The sequence below is a fragment of the Nasonia vitripennis genome, chromosome 1 (genome assembly GCF_009193385.2).
Source record: "Nasonia vitripennis strain AsymCx chromosome 1, Nvit_psr_1.1, whole genome shotgun sequence".
Taxonomy (NCBI): Eukaryota; Metazoa; Arthropoda; class Insecta; order Hymenoptera; family Pteromalidae; genus Nasonia; species Nasonia vitripennis.
In genome coordinates, this window is record NC_045757.1 from 2951971 (window position 1) to 2967838 (window position 15868).

A 15868-nucleotide genomic window follows, 5' to 3' on the forward strand; every position below is an offset into this window, starting at 1 on the left:
AACGCGAACAAGAGCTTTTAACTGTATAATATTGGACGTTTATCGTTTATTTTTATCAGAAAACTTGAGACTTAGAAAAAATAGCTTTTTCTAATAACGAATAACCCAAAAGAATGAATATTTTCTAGTATCTATTTATTTAGATACTAATAATAGTATTTTTCTTATTAACTAATGAGGGATGGTAGGAAAATATTGGAAAAGGATAACACAGAACAATATTATTACTGTTAGAAAATATCGTTTATTTAAAATTCTTTTTTTTTCATATACAGAATTAAAACGATGACCTGTGAAACTTCATTTATTTACAAAATGAAAAAGTCAAAAAGTTTTCTTTGGCATTGAAACATTGTTTCTATATAGTGTATTAGTGATAGTAAAAAAAATTGAAATAATGTAAGCATTGAACGTTATAAAACAAAGCTTACGACTAAAAGAAAATTCGTATACTTCTTGGCAATGATGAAATAATAGTACATTACGATACGTGTGACGTAAATGGCTCTTTTTTACACGGCGCAGTTAGCACCCGAGCGTAGCGAGGGCGCTAAGCGCCGTGTAAAACTGAACCATTTAAGTCAAGAGTATCGTATAAAATTTTATAGCACAGACTACTAAAATCCGCAAGTCTCGCCTATTCGCGACTAAAGTAATCCTTATTTGCACCGTGAGGTTAGCGCACGAGCGTAGCGAGTGTGATAAACACGGTGCAAAAAAGTACTACTTTAGTCACAGATAGGCGTGACTTAACAGCGGATTTTAGCCACACTGTGCTATAAATTATTTTAGTAATACTTACGTAAAAAAAGCGTAAAAGAAAATTTCACTTACGCTGACTTACCTCTAGTGACTTTAACTGCTAAATAGGAATAATGGCGATCGTGACGACTCCGACTATCTTGGGCCGGACAGTAAACCAGAAATTAATGAAAAAACGAAATATAAAAGATTATTACCAGAGAAAATGAAAATTTGATAAAAATAATTAGCCGAAGTATGTATTTTTGTTCATTGCGTAAAAACGATAACTGAAATGTGGAGGGAAAACGTAATTAAAATTATTTCGTGACTGCATAAAAAAGCTTTCACAAATTTAATTACGTATACACAATTTTTTTAATGATGTGTAATGAATTAATGTCGTTAAAACGAATAAAAACAAGATTATTCAAAATTTTTTCGGAATTTGCATGTCGTGGATAGTTGTTTTTCGTCAGATCCTTAGATAATAAAAAGTCAACTTTTCAAACTAAAAATACTTTTTCATGAGGAAACTCCTAAAAACCATTGTAACCAAGTTCTACAATAGCTGTCTATTAATGGTAAAAAATGAGGTGATGGTAAACTACTTATACTTATAGTCAATGAAATTTTGCATTATCATTAATTGTTTTTTTAGAGGTTCAACTACTATTTTATGTAAATTCATAACACTCTCCTACCTGTTTTGGAAGCTAGCTAGAGTCCCTTCACTCTGCTACCTGCCTGTTATTTTTTTGTTCTTCTAACGGTTATTTCTGTTCTTTGCTAATAAGCTGATCGCCATTACAAAGAATACGGTGTTAAAGAGATGAGAAAATAAAAGAAACTAAATTTGTTAAAACTTTTTTTTTATGTATGTACAAATTCATTTAATACTGAGGTTACAAATGAGTGAATGCCAAGTGTATCTTTGAAGAGATGCTGACAATTATTCTTGTGTACAATGCCTTACATTAGTGGTAATTAAACTTCCTGCTATTTAATGGTTGCCTTTCATTTTAGGCCTATGATGTGCAATCCATATCAAGTTGATGGATCAAAAGTTTAAGAAAAAGCCTGAAGATTCACCTCAAAATCTAAATGCTGTTTTTGACTACTTTATAAGATACAAAAGAACAATAAATCAATAATTGTGGAAAAGGTCGTGGTCAAGTTTATTTAACTAACTTTCTTAAGACAATTACAACTTAAAAATTACTGTTTCATTTTTTTTGTGTTTATATATATTTATATATAACATAGCCTATAGGTAACCTACAAATGCTAAACATATGTTGATTTACCTGAGCTATGGTTTCGTATTTTCCTGCTCGCTATTTCTTTTCCCTCTTCATGGTATATTAAAACTACCGTGGGTATTTCGTTTCCTTGACTCTCCTACAAACGAGCTGAATAATCGTTTGGCTGTCTTTCAAAAAAAAAAAAAATTGAACGAGGAAACAAATAAACGATTGGCCTCTTGGTCCTAAGCTTTTCATTTTTTTACAATGTTAATAGTTAGCTAAGCACGCCGCAAGTCTGAGTCGAGAAAAAGGATTTGCTCGATCAAGTTACGTCGTTTTATTCACGCTTATATCAGAAATGACAATATTGTTCGCGGAAAACTCATTATGGTTAGTCGGTCATTACAAAATATACAGTTAGTTATCATCAATTTTAATCCATTTACATGTCGATTGGTTTAATCGTTATAATCGACGCATCGGTCATATACGAAGTGGACGTTAAAACACGTTTCTTATTTGATTGGCTTTCTCATAAAATTACACGTGATCAGCTCTTTTAAAATCAAGAGGGCGAAACATCTAGAAACTCCTAAAGGAATATCTTTCGCAAGTATAAAGTGATTGATTTTTTTAAATAAATGAATTTTCTACTAGCACGAATTCGGAGGCCATTTTACATAATAATCGTGGATTAAGATCGGCGCCATTATTAATTTCTTTCTTTTTACTAAACACGCACGTATCACAACAGAGAATCATGCAAATTGTATAAAGCTGTTAACGAATGAGGAAAATTTCTGCTTAATTTCTTTCTACGGCGTTAAAAAAAAAAACAAAGCTAGAAAGATCAATGAAAAATGTGTTGAAAAAACGGTTTCTATGCTGTGCGACAAATTTAGCATTTCATATTTCTTTGTCTCATCATGGTGTTTTCGAAAATATGCATCCGTTTAAATAAATATCTCCCCTTCTCTCGGTCAAACTGTGAACTACACAAGCATTCTCTTCCTGCATTCCTGTATCCTGATTGTCCTGCCTGCCGGATATTTTCGTTCTCTCTGTCTGCCTGTCCCTTTCTCTGATTACTTTCTTTTCAGACTTTCCTGTATCTTTCTTTCTCTTATCGCTTTCATTGGCCTGTCCTTCTAGCCCGCATTTTGTACTAGCCTGTATGCCTGCTTATCCCTGCCTGCTCCAAGACTAAGACAGTATCGCAATATTGCTATGCGATTAGAAGACAAGAAGTAGAATGGGGTTCACCTGGGGTTTAAAAGTCACAAAACTAATTAGTTGCAGAAATACATAACTTACGAAACGTTCAATTTCATACACTTTATACTACAAAGAAAGGAAATGCATATACAGATTTAAAATCATCAAAACGCTTGAATTTGAAAATAATTTGTCCAATTTTGCGTGATAAAATTTGTATAGGCATGAAGCATCTAAGAATCCTCTATTATAAACAAAATTTGACAGATTATTAAGATAAGTTTTTCCATAAAATTTGGCTATTTTAGTTTTTGCTTAAAAAGAAACTGGAATTTAATGAGTTATTGAGACATGATTATATAAAAGAAAATAGGCATAAGAATCGATTGATACCTACTTGTATATCACTTCTGCAATTGTGCAGTGATTCTTTGTTATGCCAAAAATAATTTTTAATCAAGAAACAGGACGAAGAAGGAAACCTTGGGTATTTGAAAGAGCAATTTATCGTACCTTCCTTTACCTTAAAATACAACTTATGATATTTGATTCTGATCCTTGCCTAATAAAATTTGTCTACATTTGCTGAATAAACTAATATTATTTCTTTATCCCTAGCTTCTCACCTTTCAAGGTGAAAAACTCTTTAGGGCTAAATAAGAAACTCTAAATGAGATAATCTTCTGACTTTAATTAACAAGACAAGTTTTAACGTTCGAAGGCTAAAAAATATTTGAGCTCTACTGTACTTAATTCAATAACCTAGGGTGAGAAGTATTATAATTAAAAAAATATTTTTTTTTTAATGAAGGTAATTTGACAGTTTGCTTCTTTCCATTGTAAAGGGTTTTTTAGTGTCTAAAGATGTTTGAAGAAAAGGAAGAAAGAAATAAAATAGGCAAATTGAGTTTTTACAGTGAAAAAGAGCTGACAGTAGAAGTATTGATTGATTTTTAAAGAAAAATAATTGACTATCTGTCAGCACTCTTTACATGAAATGGTAACAAGGCCCAGAAATCTGGTTGCCATGAGCTCACCGTTTGAGGGAGAGTAGGTGAGAGTTCGGTCGGTGGGTGTAGTTTTGGTGAGCTTAGTATCTCCTTCCACCGCCGCCGCCGCCGCCCATACCACCGCCGCCTCCGCCCATCGAGCCACCGCCGTAGCCACCGCCGCCACCACCTCCGTAGCCGCTACCGCCACCGCCGCCGCCGCCTGATCCACCGCCAGAACCTACGGGTTGACAGCTTAACATTCTTTAAAAGGTCTCGGGAGTGAAGAAGACTAACGTCCTTTTTATTTATAGTAATAACTGTACAATCTTCCTTTTGTTTTCTTCCTTTCATTTCGAGCGTAACGCGAGTCTTCTTCGACTTCAATTACCTCACACATTCGAAAAGCCGACTGTGTCGAAATCGAAGCATAACAGAGAAAGAAATTGGACAATTCATAAATTTCAAAAAGATTACGTACTGTAGGGACCGGGTCGACCGCCGGAGTTGAAGTTATTCCTGACTGGGCCGCCGCCGTAGCCCTGTTGGTAGCCTCCTCCAAAGTTATCGTTGCTCCAGTTGCCACCACTGTTGTAGCCTCCCTGGCCACCTTGGCTGCCTCCCCAGGCACCGCCGCCTTGGTTCTGGTTCTCCCAGGGTCCGTTGTTGCCCCAACCTCCCTGGTTGCCTCCACCGTATCCACCCTGGTTACTACCTTGGTTCCAGTCATTTCCACCGCCGCCGCCACCTCGGCCGCCCCAAGAGCCACCGCTCTGGTTGCTACCTCGTGGTCCACGTCCGCCAGACTGTCCACCACCGCCACTTCCACGGCCGCCGCTGCCGCCGCCGCCGCCGCCGCCACCGCCACCGCCACCGCTGGTTGCAGAGGCCATCTCAGCACGGCTAAGAGCCTTCTTGACATCAACGTGCTTGCCGCGGATCTGGTGATTGCGCTGCAGGCAGATCTTGTCGACGGGGTCGTAGTCGTCGAACTCGACAAAGCCAAAACCTCGCTTCTTGCCGGTATCTTTATCGGTGACGATGCTGACGGAGTTGATGTTACCATAACCCTGGAAGTACACACGGAGATCATCCTCCTCGTGGTCGTCCTTGAGACCGCCGACGAAGAGTTTCTTGACGGTAGCGCCAGCCTCGGGCCTGCCGATCTCTTGCCTCGGCACAGCGCGCTTGGGCTCAACGACGCGTCCGTCCACTCGGTGTGGCCTATCGGGAAAAAAATACGGATCAGATTTCTCGCTCCGTCATAACCGACATCGAACGCATCCGACGCTCGAATTCTTACCTAGCGTTCTGGGCATCGTCGACCATGTGAGCTCGGGAGTAGGTGATGAATCCGAAGCCCCTGGAACGCTTGGTCTTGGGGTCCTTCATGACGACGACATCGACGATGTCGCCCCATTGCTCGAAATGCTTCTTCAGCGAGTCGTCGGTGGTGCGGTAGTCCAGCCCTCCAATGAAGAGCTTTCGCACGTGCTCGGGCTCGTTTTTACCATCCTGAATAAAAAGTCAACGAAATTTGTTTAACACATAACATAAACACATACGCGACTTGAGTTAGATAATCAAAATATTGCGCAATACTGAGAGCGAGAAAAAGGAGCCTAAATTACACACGGACAACAATCCAGCAATCGCGAGTCACGAGTCGATATGACGCACACGCGATATCCGAGTGTCCCAGATTTCAAACTAAAATATTCCATTAAATTACTCTCTAACAATGCCGATACACACCATCTTCTCCTGGAGCAATTGAAGTGCTCTGCTCCGAAACCCAGCAGCCGCGGCTATCGATCAAACGAGCTCCGATATCTCGGAGACAGAGCGAGAGAGAGAAAAGCCGATCGGAAACACACGAGAGCAGCGAATGGAAAAATGGCGTGGCGTGGCCACGCCGCGGCCGGTCCCGGCATCCTCGCTCTTCTCCCCTCCCTCTCCCGCCCCTCCGTGATTCGCGCGCGATGCGAAGAAGCCGAAATCGCGTATACGCAGGAGGTGAAGCTCGCGTAGCTATATAAGTATATTTCTAGATTCGTCGATGAACGCAGGAGAACGTGGGTATCGCACTAGTTTGACATTACGAGGCTTTATTGACGTTGCGGCGTAAATGGAGCCGACGCCGACGCCGCCATGTTATTGACCGTGTACCGAATACAACAGGGGGGGGGGGGCGGTGATGGGATTTTTCGGTGCCGCGAATCACATCCGGCTGACTACTTGCCAAAATAACGGGACGAGACGATTTGGCGTCGCTTTTTCTTTCGCTCGAACGAGAATAGCGGCGCAGTTTAGAAATAGACACGCGCGACGATATCGCGCGTTTATAGTATTTTATAGTTTCATGTCAAAGGACTTACGTCGTGTTCCATTTTCACCATCTTCGAGGATGATGCACTTCGGCGTGATGTGGAGCGCCGCGACGTCTCGAAGCCTTTTCTGCTGCGAGAGTTGAGGTGAGAAACGGAGAAGAAGCCGATAGACTACTTCCAAACGGATGGCAGTCTGTCAGTCGGGAGACGCGATGCTCGACTGAACTGCGGCGGCCTATCGATTTCCGCACCGTCGCCGTCGGAGAGCACAGGACGAAATGTGGGGGGTATAACGGATGTTGACTACGCTGATGGTCGCGACTCGCGATGTGTCACTGGATATAGAGGGAGCTGCGCGAGCGTCCGCGGCTAGTTTTGAGCCGACCGTTTGTTGTCGCGATGAGTGACTTTTGTTCTTTTTACGAGCGAATGCATGGACTATTGTTGCCTGGGAATAGAATGAGCAGCGTTTTTCCGTCTGCTAAATGGGGATGATATTTTTTTCGGACGATTTAAAGAGCCGCCTTCAAGCGGACAGCTTCAGGTATATCGAGAAGCCGCTTGAAGTTCGCCGTGTACAAGGCCGGGGAAATTTAAAAAATCTACTTTTTCCGGAAGTACAATATAGGTAGGTATGCATGGTAGCGTAGGTAGGTGCTTTGTTGTCAAAACAATTGAGACTTTTTGCTCCGGTTAACGGCCGGGTTGATGGATAATCCTGTGTACCGCGGGCCGAGTACTTTCGAAAACGGAGCCGAATCTGAAGCTGAGTACGAGATAATCTACGGTTTGATGCAGATGTAAACGCAAATGAACGCTGCGGTTAACGTTGTTTGGATTCGAGGTATAACGAAATGATCGAATTTATAACCTATATTTATATCGAGTTTTGAGTTTTATGCTCTATACACATAGTATTTCGCGCGAATGATTATGCACTTTTCAACGAGCAATATATGCTTATCAAGGATTTTCTCTCGTTTCTCAATAGAGCTCAACGATTTCGAGTTTACTAGTTTACACGGTTGATTAAACCAGGAACAATGAATAAGGAGAAAAAGATTGACAATAAAGCTGCCAAACCGCATGGATTCAAGAGACAGCTCGAGGCTGACAAGATCATTGGAGCTACTGAGTCCAATGGAGAACTGATGTTTCTTATGAAGTGGTGAGTTGAGCAAATTTATGCTAATTGTTTGCTATCATTAAAACGCAAGTGTTAATTAACTTACCTGCATACAGGAAAGGAACTGAAGAGACTGATCTTGTGTCAGCCAGAGAGGCTAATGTGCTCTGTCCTCAAGTTGTGATACAATTTTATGAAGACAGGCTGATTTGGCAGACTGCCAAGTCAACCGCACAATGAGGCAACAAACAATAATAATGTGAGGAATACTGTTGGTGTTCTTGACTTCTTTTTAAATTTAAACAAGAACCTCACTTTGGTTTTTACAGGTATCATTATTGTTGAGAGTAGGAAATTGTATATATTTAAAAATACCAATGTTGGTCAACAAACAAGGCATTAGCTATAAGAATCTTCCTTTGGAAGAAAAAGTTAGTTTTGAAGATTTTAAGATTTACTGGAACTGTTTTCTTATACTCAGCTGTAGAAATGTTTGGAAGTTTTTTATGAGGACTAGTTTTCTATCAATTATCTATTGCAGTTAGATTATATTCAAACACCATTGAGACCCACTCACTTACAAGCTTGATTGATTGTTTATTTTGAACTACTTTTTACCTGATTCATAAATCTAGTCATCCTTTGTATTGATTTCTATTAGCAAAACTTTTAAAGTTCTTGCAACGTTCCTGTTAATTTTACAAAACACAAAGATGTCTTGTTGGATAAACAGATTATGTACTTTTTTTTATTGATACAGTCAGAGTCAAAGGTAATATATATATAGTAAAGCTTGTAAAAACGTCATCTTATGCAAAAGTAATATATACAATCCCTTCTAGTTGATAATTGCTTTTGTAAATTGTTGCTCTAAATTATATTTACAAATTTTTAATTTGTACTTTTGTATAATGTAAACTGAAGTACTATATGCCTGGAGAAATATATTTTATTTTTTTAAATTATTCTACTACCAGCTCTCAGTCAACCTTTTACAAGTGACAAAGATATTTCTCCTTGTACATTGCATACAATGAGTTAGAGCGCTTTAGTAAAAATTAAAAAATATATAATCAAAAACAACGTGTGATGTGATAAAAAATATTTATAATTATGCTGCCATTTCATTTTATACAATTTTGAATTACAAATCAATTATGTTAATATTATATTTTTACAGTGTGTTCAGTCTCGGAAAACATACAAAAATTATTTGAATGTAGAAAATGTTTACAAAATATCATTTTATTGTATCTCGGAATTTTCAATATTCTTCTTAATATAACTTTGATGTTCGATCATTGAATTTATGTATAATGGCATTTTTATATACATATACAATATGGTTATAAAAATATCATAGACAATTATACACTCATTGTTGCTTATAATCTTGACATTTAAATACATTTTCATTAAACTAGACATCTTGCATTTGATTATTTCAACCCAATCAAGTTACAAAAACTTTATATTTGTAAAAATCTAAATTAAAATCACATTGTAACTTACAGGAAAGTGTGGGATAACACCGGACAGATTAAATATCTTTTATCAAAACCCTCAATTGTATGAAGAATCAACAAAACAGAAATGTGTTCTTATGCCCGACATTTTCCTTAATTAAAAAATATCTCTTCTTGATCTTGGATATCATTGTTTTGCTTTAAAAAACGGTCCATTACTTTTTTATTTAATAAAGCGTAAAATGCAACCTTATTCAGGACTTCTTCTTTGATTTCAAAAATTCAGCGGTTCGCCGTCGCCAGTGCTGCATGCTGAATTCTTCTTCCCTACTTTTTTGTTTCGATCTGTCTTGAGCTTCATTACTGGTTGGACTCCCTCCATCATTAGAATTCAAATTATTGTTACAGCTGTCTCGCCTGCGAGTGCTAGAATTATAAAATCATAATTTTTACCATGTTATTTTCATACGAGAGTTGACCGAAAGCAGTATGTGTATAGCAATGACATACCTGACAGGCGAATTATTTCCGCGCGACAATCCCGGAAAGTTACAAAACGAATTCTGTGCGTGCACCCTCTGCTCAATTTGCTGGTTAAGCACTATGGCTGCCTCTAGCGATAATGACTCGGTGAGCTTTTTCGTGATATTGCCGCTGCCATCAGGAAATTTGATACTGATCGGACCTCTGATAACCGGCACTGCGTTGCTTACATCTCCTGACGATGCTGCCTTGAGCTTACTTGGAGAATCCATGCTTTTGACTTTCTTTGGCGTTCTTTTTGGTTTGGGACTAAGTTCTGAGCTGTCTACAGCCTGTCTCTTTCGACCCTTTGGTATTGGACTCGGCGCGACGACGTATTCTTTTACGCTTATGGGTGTGACGTTTCCATACCCTACTTCGTACGGACTAGAGTGATGATTATTTTCGTGCCGTTTTAAGTTGTCCTTGCGCCTGAATTTGATGTCGCAGAGTTCGCAGTAAAACGCTTTCACATCTGCAAAATCGACAATTGTGAATTGTTCAAAGAAACACAAGAAATTCAATAGTTTTAGATATAGTTCCAATAACGGTACCTGAATGAATAGTCTCGTGTCGAGCGACTTCAGATTTGCTCAAAAAAACGCGCTGGCATACTTTGCAGCTGTAAGGTTTGCCTTTCCGATGCAGTCTCCTCTTGTGCTGTCCCAATAAATAATCCTTTCGAAACACTTTCGAGCAGACATCGCACGTGTATCGATTATTGTTAGCTGAAAATACCATCAGTTATTAATATGAGACAATGTTGCCGATGCCATTGAGATACTTACGAAAGCAATACTGTTCGTGACGCTTGCGATTGATTTTGAGTGTGAAAGTCTTTGGACAGTGTTGGCACTTGAATGAGGGATTGCGATGCAGAGCCAGATGAGTTTTTAGGTTGTCCTTAGTGCTCAGTTTCTTTCCACACTCGGCGCACTCGAATTCATTTTGCGCTGTAGAAAAGCATAAATCTGTCAGTTTAGATCACAATTAATCAACTCTTTACAAAGAAATTGCAATACCGACGTTTATGGCTTAACATGTGTCTATCAAGCTTGCTCTTTGTCGCGAATCCTTTCTGACAGTCCTGGCACATGAAAGGCTTTTTTCCGGAGTGCGTCGTCTCGTGGTACTCGAAATGAGAACGTTTCTTGAAAGTCCTGCCGCAAATTTCGCAACAGAACGGAGACTCTCCAAGTATACAGGCTACGTGATAGCTTTTGCTTTGGAAATTTCTGAAGCTTCTTTTGCATTTAGTGCATTCGTACGAGACTGGATTTCCTGGAAGCTTGACTATATGACTCCAGTCCGTGTTCTTTTTTCTTCGCTTGACGGCTGTATTCTTCGTCACCTGTTAAATAGAAAATGTTTGAAGATAAGCTGATTGCTTTGAAATTTTTTTTTTTTTTTTTTAACGAACCTCGTCTTCGAGATCCTTTCCAGCAGCTGTGAGTTTTCGCTTTCTAGTACTTTTACGAGTGCTCGAGAGCGTATCGCTTTTTTTCGTTTTCTTGGACTTTGTTTGTATATCGCCTTTTTTGCGATTCTTTTTCTCATGATCGCCAATGACATCGTCACTTCCAGTGTCTTTTTCTTTGATAGAATTGTTTTTGTTTTCTTTATCCTCGTCGTCCTTATTAAGGGAGTCACCAGCCTTATTCCCATTGCTTTGTACTGTGCTGCTACCTGAGACTCTGTTATCAAAAGATTCAATAGGACTTGCAATTAACCTGGCATAAGTTGTCTTGTCACTCCGATTTTTGATTATTAAATAATCTGATAATCTGAATTCTGGACTTTTGTAAGCAGTAGAATGAGCCGGACTTAAAATTAATTGATGATCATTTTCAACATCTCCTGATTTGTGAACCAATACATAGTCAGGACTCTCTCCTTGCTTATTGAATAGCAAATAATCAGACATTCTAAATTCTGGGCTTTTGTACATGACCAGTTGATTAGGCGTTTTATGAGGCAAATTATTATCTTCGTTTTCATCTTCATTTTTGTTGATTTTAGTTATTTGAACTGTACTTTCACTATCATTTCTTGTTGGACTATTACTATCGATAAGCAGTACGAATGTGATATTAGATTGATTAGTGGCCACTTCTTTGTTTACAGTATTTACAACTAAGCTTTTTACAGTTTCTGTTTGTTCGTCAGAGTTTTCATTGCTTTGTTTAGTTTGAGTTTCCACATCTTTTCGGTGTATATTTTCGTTTTTTATATTATTTGTAATTGTAAGCCCATTTTGAACAGACAAGCCATTGTGCGATAAAACGTTTTCTGTTGATTCGAATGCCAGATGAACTAAAAAAAACAAAATATTAAAATTTTACACAGAAATTCACCAAATTAAGATAATTACAGTTATAAACCACACCATTTTGCCTGGCTTCATTGTAAATTTGTTTATTGTTTTCTTCATAATACTTTTCATTTTCACTCGACGTTTCCTTATAAATTTCGTTATTTGTATTATTATCTATCACATATTTTACATTGAATGGCTCATCCAAGCATTCAATAACTTGTGGAAGTTCATTCACGGGAAGTTTGATTGGGGAATCAAGTGATACATGCGTTGGCATTGGTATGCTTGGCTGCAGATAATCTAGAAATATACAAAAAAATTCACAATTATTCATCTCAAAATATATTTCTAAGCAGCTCAAGTTTATGCGAGTACGTGTATACCAAAACTGCTAATAGCAGCAATAAGTGGAGCAGTCTGTTCCAAGTTTTGAGTGTTGCATATTGTGCACCCACTCTCTTCTTGCAACAGGCACAAGCGGCATTTTGTATGTCCACATGTATCTTTTATCAGTCTTGTACTCGCATTGATAGTAGGTTTGCCGCATGATGGACATTCCATCATTTTTGTGCTACTTCGAGTCTCCAAACTTTTAGAAAGTTAGGCAGTCATGTTTTCTGCAATCCAAAAATGTTATTGTCATAAAAAATGTAGGTATAACCAATGAAAAAAAAAGCACTCTGATAAGTTATATTGATCAGAAAGTACGCAGTAGCAAATGCCGTAAAATAATTGACGCTGCAGTGACTCACGACCCATTATCGCTAGGATTCGAAACAAATGTATATAGCTACATAATTCTACTGCTAAATAATCATGACCTAGGACAATCGTTAAAAAGTTGAATCTCTCACTCACAGTCTCGTGAATAATCGTAAGAGCATCGGAAAGTTGAAAACTTTCCAACTCGGCATCCTCCTAGACGACGTCTTTCGTCATGTGAGATTCGCGATGTCCTGGCTAAAATCGTCGTGGCCGCAGGAAAATATTGCAAAACACATCGTCGTCCCAAAAAATTTATTTTGATAAAAACAAAGAGGGCGTCAGTAGTCTTTGAGATAGGTTAGGGTCGACTGTAGCTTAGGTTAGGTCTCGATTGTAGAACACACGCGCGCACACACACATATATAGCTGCGTATATATTTTGTTTTCACCGTTCCGCGCGCGACGTCGCGATCGTTGTTGAGTTTATACGGAAGGATTTTACCGTTCTGTCCTTTGGCGAACGTTGCGAAATTATGTCCAGCAATTTTTATATAAATATAAGCCAATAAAAGCCAAAGCTGTCAGAGATAACGTAAATAACATGCGTTCGTATAGTATAAAAAAACAACGAGTTTCAGTAAAACATATTTATTCAGTTAAGATGCAACACGTGTAATACTAAAAGCTTGACAGTAGTCAAGGCAGAAGGCAATATGGCTTCCAATAGTTTTTTTTTTCTTCTTTTACTTTTCTATATAAAATTATAAATGCATGAACGAAAATCGTTTGAATTTCGTTGATTCTCACGTAGCGTACATATACAATAGACTATAATTAACGTGGCCAGAAATCTCCAACTTCTCCGTACAATATTCATTCGGTTACTATATATATATATACGTAGCAAAGCAGTATAAAAATAAAAGTTGTCAATAACGTTAATCCGGATAAAAGATGTGCGATTATGTCGATGTAGCTTTTGGATGTCGCGTAATCCGCACTTGTTCGTTACGAACCACGTGTACGGTAACATCGTCGGCTATGCAATCGATGCTGATGATGCCTGTAAGCGAGTAGCTGAATCTCTCGCTGTCGTTGCTCTACGACTGCTCGCATCTCCCGCCGTCTTCGCGCTTCTCTTTTCTGCTCTGCGAATAGAGGAGAACGGTGAAAAAATGTATTATCGGTGAAAACTCACAAGGAAAGCGCTTGAACGCGAATACGAAACAACGTTAGCGTAGTTATTATGAAAACCTACCGACTTCCCTTCGTATCTTGTCGATCTTCCCGGCTAGTAAGCGCGCGTATCTCTCCTTTGAATTGGCCGCTTCGTAGACGCGAGACTCGACGATATTGGAAAACTCGATTATTTCGTTTATTTTCGGATCTAGAAAGGCTTGTAAGCTGATACTGTTGGGTAATATCGCTTCGATCCTGTGTGGAAAAGAGAATAAGCGGAAAGTTATTAATTCTCTGCAGCTATATGCATATATGTATATATACACCGTTTAACTATATAGCATAACGCATAAAGGTGGATACTTGCAATTTCATCCTGATAAGGGTCCTAAGCGTCATCGGAATAGGCCAGTTCGAGCCGGCTGCTTCGGAAATATGTTGGAGCAGCAGGTTATGACTTCCCACTTGCCTTAACGGTTTGCAGACCACGCATTGCTTGAGCGTGCAGTGCTTCCAGTGGCGAAGGATCTTTTGGGTCGAGCTACAGTGGAGAAACTTGCAAGCGTTGCCTTCTTGGCAGTTCCCAATGTGGTTCAATATCGTCTTCATGGCCGTGCACTTGGGCTGCTCGCACTTCCCACGCTGCGGATCCTCGGCGTCGCGTCGTCTGCACTCGTTGGCGTGCAGGGACAGCCTCAATTGTTGCTGGATGAGATTGCGTTTGAAGAGAAGATTCGCGACGACGGAGGCGCTCGCCGGTTCCGCTGGTACTTGTCCGCTGTTCATCAGAGGCTGGACTGAATTTATAGCACCAGCCGAGTCCTGATCGAGTTTGCGCTTCTTTGGATTTGGCAGCTCCGAGGACGCGTTGCTCTGAGACTGGGCCGGTTGGTCTATCGGAGGGGGTAGTCGGTAGAGCTCCTCGATACTCTTGGGATGCAACCGCGGTTTGAGTACGACCGACACCTTCGGCAACTGATTGTTGCCGTAGACTCTGTGCAGCTCCGTCGTGGCATCGGGGCGATCTTCCTCCATGGGGCTGGCTCTGCGTCGGTTTGAAGATTGGTGCGATTAATGTTGTGGTACAAGTGTGTGTGTATATATATAACAAATGGAGAGAGAGGGGGGGGGGGAACTAGAGTTCTCTCTGTTTACGCGCATTGGTCGCGTTGCTTCAATTATTTGAAGCTGCGAGATGCGAACGATTTATGCAAGCAGGTATGCAAAGATATGAAAGCTTACCTTAACGCAGAGGTCAATTCGTTATTTGTTGAACTCATGTTTACTAACGGTACATTCACCCGAGTACGCAGAGTTTAATAATTAATATTGGCGCCGGACTTGTTTTCTTGGATTCGAAAAGCAAAGAAAATTCATCGAATCCGATATGCGAACTGGGACGCCTGAGATGTCGATGGCTTGGCGATTAGAACCGATCTGCCATTGCTTTGGCCTGTGCTGCGACGTCGCAGCCCTAACAATTCGGCATCGCATTCCGATAATTCGGATTTTGTCCGTCTTACGGGGTTTTGCGTGCATCGCTGGCGCCACTTTTCACGCTCGGCTGCGCCCTCTGTCGAACTTTCATCCCATCCGATTGTGGGAGAGATTTTCCACCATTTTCAGGATCTGATTTTCCGCAGGAAGCGATACTATATAGGCTTTTCCGCTGCATATATGGCGGCAAGCGATGCTTCCTTCGAACGGAGCCGAGGAGGTGCAGCAGTGGAATATATAGTTTGATTATAGCTTCGTCTACGACTCTAACTTACCGGTTGTTGCAGCGATGAGGATAAATTGACAAATAATTGTTGATCAAAAGATCGTGAATCAAAGATTCGGAATTCTATAAGGACTGCTAGTTCGGGTAATTCCGAACCCCCTCGAAGCCCAGTCGAGTCCAGTTGACGCAGTCAGATGGCGCCACTGTTCACCCTCACCACCGAGCTGGGCCTTTAAATTTAAATACCCGAACGCACCCCTGTCGCATGTCGCACCGAAGCCATCCTAGATGGCAGCGGCGCTGCTGTC

The 15868-nt window shown here is 39.9% G+C and overlaps 4 protein-coding genes across 13 annotated transcripts; 1 reads left to right on the top strand and 3 right to left on the bottom strand.

Annotated features, from left to right (window-relative positions):
• Positions 1 to 834: 834 nt before the first annotated feature.
• Positions 835 to 6797, bottom strand: LOC100123675 (heterogeneous nuclear ribonucleoprotein A1, A2/B1 homolog). Of its 7 annotated transcripts, none has more exons than XM_031922127.2 (5): positions 6571 to 6796; positions 5496 to 5707; positions 4674 to 5416; positions 4241 to 4415; positions 835 to 901 (listed from the first exon to the last, which is right to left on the bottom strand). In XM_031922127.2, the coding sequence occupies exons 1-4, from the start codon at positions 6589 to 6591 to the stop codon at positions 4294 to 4296; spliced, it is 1098 nt and encodes a 365-aa protein (XP_031777987.2). In that variant the 5' UTR covers positions 6592 to 6796; the 3' UTR covers positions 835 to 901; positions 4241 to 4293. The 7 variants fall into 7 exon arrangements, with proteins under 7 accessions (XP_031777987.2, XP_031777986.1, XP_032452216.1 ...); XM_031922126.2 differs by having other exon boundaries at positions 4241 to 4433; XM_032596325.1 differs by having other exon boundaries at positions 845 to 897.
• A 135-nt stretch (positions 6798 to 6932) lies between these two features.
• On the top strand, positions 6933 to 9073 carry LOC100123677 (chromobox protein homolog 1). 2 transcript variants are annotated; one of them, XM_016986417.3, is made up of 4 exons: positions 7146 to 7366; positions 7514 to 7690; positions 7765 to 7907; positions 7978 to 9073. In XM_016986417.3, the coding sequence occupies exons 2-3, from the start codon at positions 7566 to 7568 to the stop codon at positions 7886 to 7888; spliced, it is 249 nt and encodes an 82-aa protein (XP_016841906.1). In that variant the 5' UTR covers positions 7146 to 7366; positions 7514 to 7565; the 3' UTR covers positions 7889 to 7907; positions 7978 to 9073. The 2 variants fall into 2 exon arrangements, with proteins under 2 accessions (XP_001607358.1, XP_016841906.1); XM_001607308.6 differs by having other exon boundaries at positions 6933 to 7366; positions 7765 to 9073.
• On the bottom strand, positions 8740 to 13050 carry LOC100678718 (asparagine-rich zinc finger protein AZF1). Of its 3 annotated transcripts, none has more exons than XM_003425541.5 (9): positions 12812 to 13050; positions 12337 to 12570; positions 12023 to 12253; positions 11057 to 11949; positions 10663 to 10987; positions 10425 to 10589; positions 10191 to 10364; positions 9625 to 10111; positions 8740 to 9540 (listed from the first exon to the last, which is right to left on the bottom strand). In XM_003425541.5, the coding sequence occupies exons 2-9, from the start codon at positions 12515 to 12517 to the stop codon at positions 9369 to 9371; spliced, it is 2628 nt and encodes an 875-aa protein (XP_003425589.1). In that variant the 5' UTR covers positions 12518 to 12570; positions 12812 to 13050; the 3' UTR covers positions 8740 to 9368. The 3 variants fall into 3 exon arrangements, with proteins under 3 accessions (XP_003425589.1, XP_031777972.1, XP_016841883.1); XM_031922112.2 differs by having other exon boundaries at positions 12808 to 13021; XM_016986394.3 differs by having other exon boundaries at positions 12706 to 13021.
• Positions 13051 to 13290: 240 nt separating this feature from the next.
• Positions 13291 to 15292, bottom strand: LOC103315501 (CREB-binding protein-like). The gene is made up of 4 exons (XM_008204731.3): positions 15080 to 15292; positions 14205 to 14882; positions 13917 to 14092; positions 13291 to 13806 (listed from the first exon to the last, which is right to left on the bottom strand). The coding sequence occupies exons 1-4, from the start codon at positions 15115 to 15117 to the stop codon at positions 13667 to 13669; spliced, it is 1032 nt and encodes a 343-aa protein (XP_008202953.1). The 5' UTR covers positions 15118 to 15292; the 3' UTR covers positions 13291 to 13666.
• Positions 15293 to 15868: the final 576 nt, after the last annotated feature.